The 6,593-nt window shown below is 39.4% G+C and overlaps 2 protein-coding genes across 2 annotated transcripts; one reads left to right on the plus strand and one right to left on the minus strand.

Moving 5' to 3' along the window:
* Nucleotides 1-1,335: 1,335 nt before the first annotated feature.
* LOC114750580 (basic 7S globulin-like) lies at nucleotides 1,336-3,066 on the plus strand. Its single transcript, XM_028939173.1, has one exon. It carries the CDS (start codon nucleotides 1,359-1,361, stop codon nucleotides 2,631-2,633), a length of 1,275 nt encoding a protein of 424 aa, XP_028795006.1. The 5' UTR covers nucleotides 1,336-1,358; the 3' UTR covers nucleotides 2,634-3,066.
* A 1,070-nt stretch (nucleotides 3,067-4,136) lies between these two features.
* On the minus strand, nucleotides 4,137-5,951 carry LOC114750586 (gamma conglutin 1-like). Its single transcript, XM_028939181.1, has 2 exons — nucleotides 5,871-5,951; nucleotides 4,137-5,692 (listed from the first exon to the last, which is right to left on the minus strand). Exons 1-2 carry the CDS (start codon nucleotides 5,949-5,951, stop codon nucleotides 4,448-4,450), a joined length of 1,326 nt encoding a protein of 441 aa, XP_028795014.1. The 3' UTR covers nucleotides 4,137-4,447.
* Nucleotides 5,952-6,593: the final 642 nt, after the last annotated feature.

Below are 6,593 nucleotides of genomic sequence, written 5' to 3' on the forward strand. Positions count from 1 at the left end.
GGGTTTTGAGTTTTGTGGATTATGAAGCTTCAACCTTCATGGATGACAACATAAATACCAGCATGATATCACCGAAATGATGAAGAATGTATCTTTTATCTTTTAGTTTTGTGTGGATGAATAAATTAGTGAGTTTGGGTTGCATGAATTCTCCAACAAAGTTCATATGTTTATGATATAACAGTATGTTTAGTTGGCACTTGGCACGTATGCCAAAATTTAATTGAAAGTTCAAATCTTCATTCGCGAAGCTTTTGAGTTAGTGAAATATCTTAAACTGTGTTAGCATTATTAGAAAGTACAGTCCATGGTATTCTGCTTACTTCATTTTCCATTTGAATTTCTTTTAATATACTAGTGTGCATAAAAGTTTTATATTTAAGACCAGAAGAGTAATACATTTTTATTTGGCCAAATAAATCAATTAATATTATTTGAGATTTTTAAGATTAAATATAATTTTGTGACACAGTAAATTATGGACATTGCAATTAGTTAATTATATGATAAAATTTGTATCAAGTCATATTATTCACAAATTATATACCATTTAATTTATTTCTTTTTGTTTAAAAAAATTATTTCTTAAACTTTGTGTAATACTCCTCTGGTCCTAAATATAAGACCCCTTTCGTAGTGTAAATTATACTACGAAAGGGGTCTTATATTTAGGACCGGAGGGTATATTTACAAGATAATGTTTTTTTAATAATAATCATATATAGATGCACTCTTTTGGGATATATACAGAGACAGGGAGAGATAATATAATTTTTTATTCTCAATTTTCTAACTATCGATTTAGCCCCTACGATTTATTGAGTTAAAGAATTAGATGGACTAAATTATTTAGAATAATGCAGCCACATGACTGATTACAGCGAGAAAATTTAAGAATTAAATTAATAATTAAAAAAATTAAAGGCCAAGTGGGCATACTCATAATGGACAAGCGCAAGTGGGCAGCAGCAGATGGAGAGCAGGGGTATCGGCAATTGTGCCAGCAGGGACGCCAACTTGGACCTGCACATGCAAAAGTTGGTGTTAAGACTTGAATAATGTGGCATTTCATTCCTTATACTTATTCATTCTCTCCTCCTGTTTCTCTTCGTTTCATCCTTAGATTTCAAATACAACGTGATTCAAAACTTGTATTAAAGTTGCCGAGCGCCTCCCTTTGTACATGGATGCCAGCCAAGTTTGAATTCTTTCTGTTTAGCTTCATCTCTATCTTGACCAGACACAACTGTCAAAGGGCAATATAATCATTAATTTGCGATCTACTGAATGCCTATAAAAGGAAACTACAATCTGAGCAAATTAAAGCAGCCTCATCATCAGTTTGCTGTTCGATCACAATGGCTTCATCTTCCGCCCTGATCCATTTCTTCCTCCTCTCAATGGCCACCTTCTCAATCTCATGCTCATCACTTCCCCATCAGCCCAAATCCCAACCCTATTCCTTCAAACTTCCCATTAAGAAAGACCCATTAACCAATCTCTACTACGCTTCTGTTGGCATAGGAACTCCACAACACAACGTGGACCTGGTGGTTGATCTTGGAGGACCATCCCTGTGGTATGACTGCAACAGTCGCTACAATTCATCGTCCTACCGCCCTGTATCTTGTCAGTCAAAAAAATGTCCCCAGGATGCAGGATGCACTGGTTGTTCTGGCCCTTTTAAACCAGGTTGCTCAAATGACACTTGTGGTCATAACATTTTAAACAGTTTGGCTAAATATATCTTCAGTGGTGACTTGGGCGACGATGTCTTCCATATGCCCAACCTGAAAGTGCCTCACTTCCTTTCTGGCTGTACTGCTTCGGATTCATTCACCGGCGATGCTGTAGTTCTAGAAGGCTTACCCAAAGGCAGTGATGGGATCATAGGCCTTGCAAGGACGGAGTTAACGTTACCTGCACAGCTCTCATCGGCTTATAAGCTTCCTCGCAGGTTTTCTCTTTGTTTACCTTCTTCAACCAACAAAGGATATGGTGACATGCTCGTTGGTGCCCAAGATGTGTCCAAAGTTCTCAAAACCATCCCACTGATCGTCAACCCAGTTTCAACGGCTCCAGTGTTTACTACTGGGGATGCCTCTTATGAATACTTCATTGATGTGAAATCGATCAAGATTGACGGCAAGGCTGTGAACATAAAACCTTCCCTTTTATCCATTGACAAAAAGGGAAATGGGGGTACCAAAATTACTACCATGAGTCCTTTCACTGAGCTGCACAGCTCAGTTTACAAACCGTTTTTAAGACAATTCGTCAAACAGGCTGCGAGCAGGAAGATGAAGAGAGTGTCTCCAGTGCCACCATTTGAGGCATGCTATGATTCAAGCTCTATTAATAGGTCCGGCGTGCCTAGTATTGATTTGGAGCTTCAGGGGGGAGTGACATGGACTATTCATGAGACCAATTTAATGGTGACGACTAAGCACAATGTGGTGTGTCTGGGATTTGTTGATGGAGGGAAAGAACCGAAAAAGTCATCGGTGAAAACCTCAATCGTAATTGGTGGGCATCAATTAGAGGATAATCTTCTGGTATTTGATTTGGTTTCCTCGAAACTAAGCTTTAGCTCCTCCCTTCTCCTCCAGAACACAAGTTGTTCTCGCTTTTAATGCAATGGCTTTGAGTTTTATTCTCTATTGGCCTTGTGGGTTGTGAAGCTTCAACCTCCATGGATGGCAAAATAAATACGGGAGCATGATATAAGCGAAATGAAGAATGTGCCTTTTATCTTTTAGTTTTGCGTGGACAAATGAGTAAGTTTTTGTTCAAGAGTTCTCCAACAAAGTTCTCCATCTTATGTTTATGAAATAACAGCGTGTTTAGTTGGCACATGGCATGTGTTTCAAAATTGAATAGATCTAGTGTTCCAAGTATTGATGAGGGGAAGTGGAATGGAGCATTCGTGGGGCCAATATTTCAATGTTCATCGCTGAGAAAAATGTGGTGAGCTTGGGATTTAGAACAAAGCCAAGAATGTCATTTGGGAAATGTAGTAGGTGGACATTTGAAGGTGTTTGATGTGGATTCCTCAAAACTAAGTTTTTAGCTATCCTCTTCGCCGAAACACAAGTCGCTCTCACTTTTCCTTAGCCATGCATGATTCTGTAGATCATCATGAAACCTTTTTTGTTTTTTTGGCTCGTTTTTGCCGGACAAAAAGATCTTTAGTCGTAAATAAAATTAAATGCGCTGACTTGTTGGTTGTCACTAATAAGCGACTAGATCAGTCGTATTTGATAAATGAGTAAATCATTTTGTCAATTATATAATTTTATTTTGCTGATTAAACGTTGTAAAATTAAACAAAAGTGAATCGAGTACATGTACGAGCGCATATGTGTGTGTATAATATGTGTATATGTATATATATTTTAGTTGAAGAAGTTATTTATGTTCTTGAAATAACAAAAATATCTTTTAATAAATTATATATACATGTATAATTTCTTATCTAATAATCATATTTTAAATACTATCGTCATAATAATCATTTTAAAGGGTATGTCCTTTTAAAAAAAATACGTGGGTTTATTTAAGATCTTGAATTTAACTCTCGATTTGATTTTCTGTTTTAAAATTTGAAAATATGCATTAGTATATTATATTTGATTATTCTATTCTCATGGGAGACATCACATTGCATTTGTATATTATATTTGATTGACCTGGCATTTAGCTGCTTAATTGTTGTTTCTTTCAACAACAAAAAAAAACCAGTGGGTGCTTGTGATCGTGATTCGTGAATACCTCTCATGTGCTTTTTATAAGCGTTATGATGCGTGTGGTTAAGCAAAACCGTCCAGTCTCTGCGGGTTGGACAAGATTGATGACATGGCATTTTTTGGATCACATTGTTGATTAAACGGTGGAAATTCAGTCCACATGAGTGATAAAAGAAATTGAAAATGAATCCATATGAGTGGCCCAAATAAGTGAACAACAAAAAACCCACGTGAGATTTCCGGCACAAAAAGAGAGTATCCGTTGCCATCAAATGGAGATATTCCCGGAGCCAAAATTACATTCGTAACCCCATCACTACAACCCCCACCACCCCGAAAAAAAAATAAATAAATAAATCTGAAGTAAAAGCATCATAGCTTCGGCTGTTATGCTACAACTCTGATAGTTTATCGTCACACATAATCTAAATGAAAACATTGACCCAAGTCTATCTCAAAAGGAAAAAGAATAACTCACCCAAGCTGAGTTAAGGCTTCTTCTCATACATATTCTCACTAAAAACATTGACCATTAGCTGACTTGATCTCTGTGACGATCAAGTGTACAAAATACCTTTTTTTTTGTTCTTCTTTTTTGGGGGGGGGTTGTTTGTATTACAAAATTGTGTGGCTGCACCAGAAGAAACAAGAAGGATATATGCCTCATCATATGAACAGGGAAGAGCTGAGGCAAGTAACATTCAAACAGATTCGGAGGCCATGTCACTGAACCTAAAACCAGAACAAGCAGCGTTGCTCATCAAAAGAGAAGGACTGAATCCCACCATGGAAGTATCCAAATCAAACTCCACAATCACATCTTCCAATTGATATCCCCCAATCACGATCCTGTTACTCGGATCCAAGTTCACTCCTCCGTCTACAAAAGCCAAGCACATCACTTCACCATTCACCCCCACCATTGAATTCCTCCCATGAATCCTCCACTTCACCATCTCACTCTGCAGTACCAAATCGATTACAGGAACATTTGGCCCCACTTGCGACCAGTTAATTCCTCTGGAACTAAAGCAGAGCCCAAACGGTTCCACCGCGGTCACCCTGGTTATGTTCATGGACACTGCTGCTTTCAGAAAAGCTTCTTTGAAAGTGGAGTAGATTGAACTTTCCATGGAGGTGTAAGGCATAATGGAGCTCAACTCGGTTTGAATCCCTCCGCCATTCTTTAGAGTCAAACGCTTACCGTTGATTTTGACGGAATTCACGCCGATGAAGAATTTCTCCGATGGGAGTTTCTCATTTTGTGGGGTGATCAGGGGAGTAAAGGTGAGGGATCTTGAAAATTCAGCTATTGGTCCAGCTTCGGTCGCCATACCGCCAAACAATGCGAACCCAGTGGAAGAAGAAAGACAGAGACAGAACTTCCTCTGCATATTGTAGGACGCAAAAATTTGAGACGCCAGGGAACTTCGAGTTCTTCCCAGGCCGACCATGCCTTTAGCTCCACTCGCCAATCCATTCAACAGGGAGGTAGGTGAGCAAGTGAAGAATAGGGCTTGGTTTGATATCTCATTTTCAGTTGAGCGGAAGAGTACGAGGTCCCGTACGAGCGCTCCACCGCTGTCTCTGGTCTCCGTGACGCTATTCTCCGAGAAAACTCGGCATGCATGGCGTTGATCTGGAGAATATGAAAAAATCAGAGAGTCCAGCTGAGGGGATTTTGCAGCGAGGCAGTGGATTGAACGAGAAGGGATGACAAGGGAAGAAGAAGAGGGCAGGGTTCTGGAGGAACAATCAAACCAGAGAGAGGAGCCTCCGAGATGAAGCACGAGGTCAGCGGGCTGAGAAGGGGAGCCATAAGAGAGGGGGGTGAGGTATTGGAGAGTGGAGCGGTGCTTGGTGAGAGGAAGAACCAGAGGGACAGGGGAGGAAGAGGAGGGTTGAGAGAGAGAGGTTGGGTAGACAAAGAAGAGAGAGGAGAGAAGAAGGGGAAGGAAAAAGGAGGAGGAAGCCATGGAAGAGGAAAGAGAGAGGGGAGAGCCTGCGGGGAGTCGCCGCGGCAGGCTCAGAGTCAGATGGGATGAGATACTGGGTGGACCAAAGGCTTTTGAAGTTTTTGTTACCAGAAAGGCCCTTAAAGTTGTCCGCATAATTTTATGTTACCTGCGCCCACATGGGCCGCCGCTCGCCGCCCATCCCTCCGTCAGCTTCATCCTCTCCGTGCGTTGGGTCGTTTTCCCTCATTTTGTCCATCACCTTCACCAAAACCTCAATCAGCTCCCTATTTTCCCTTGTTCCCCTTTATTCAATACTCCGTCTTTTATCACCCTGCCTGTGCTTTCTATTTCTATTTCTATTTTATTTATTTATCTATTTATTCATTCTCATATTATAAAACTTGGTAACATTAATCCATAACACAATCATATTTACAATTATAGTTTTCACAATGTTTTATTCCCTGACAATAACTCGGGCAAAAAAATATTACCTAACAATAACGGTAAGCCGCTCTATATTTTAACTGGATACTCCCTCCGTTCCTTATTATAAGAGACATTTGGTGTTTATGGCATTTTCCTATATATAAGAGTCACTTTAAAAGTTGTCTCTACTTTTTTGTGTTGATTTCCTATTTTACCCATATTTATTGTCTCAAATTCACACACTCTCTCCCTCTCACTTCTCTTTCTTTCAATAATTTAATTGTTCTCTCTCATACTCTCTCTCCTTATTAATGAGGGCATTTTTGGGGAAAAAATTATATTTTTTACACATTGATTGTTCTTAACTAATTTTAACTGCTTTTTTGATCAACGTAATTCGGTTATTCGTCTCTTATAATAAGGAACGGAGGCAGTATTATCAATTCAAAATATCCTTTAT

The sequence above is a fragment of the Neltuma alba genome, unplaced genomic scaffold (assembly GCF_004799145.2).
Source record: "Neltuma alba isolate B1F8T4 unplaced genomic scaffold, ASM479914v2 tig00006532_pilon, whole genome shotgun sequence".
NCBI classification, from domain to species: Eukaryota; Viridiplantae; Streptophyta; class Magnoliopsida; order Fabales; family Fabaceae; genus Neltuma; species Neltuma alba.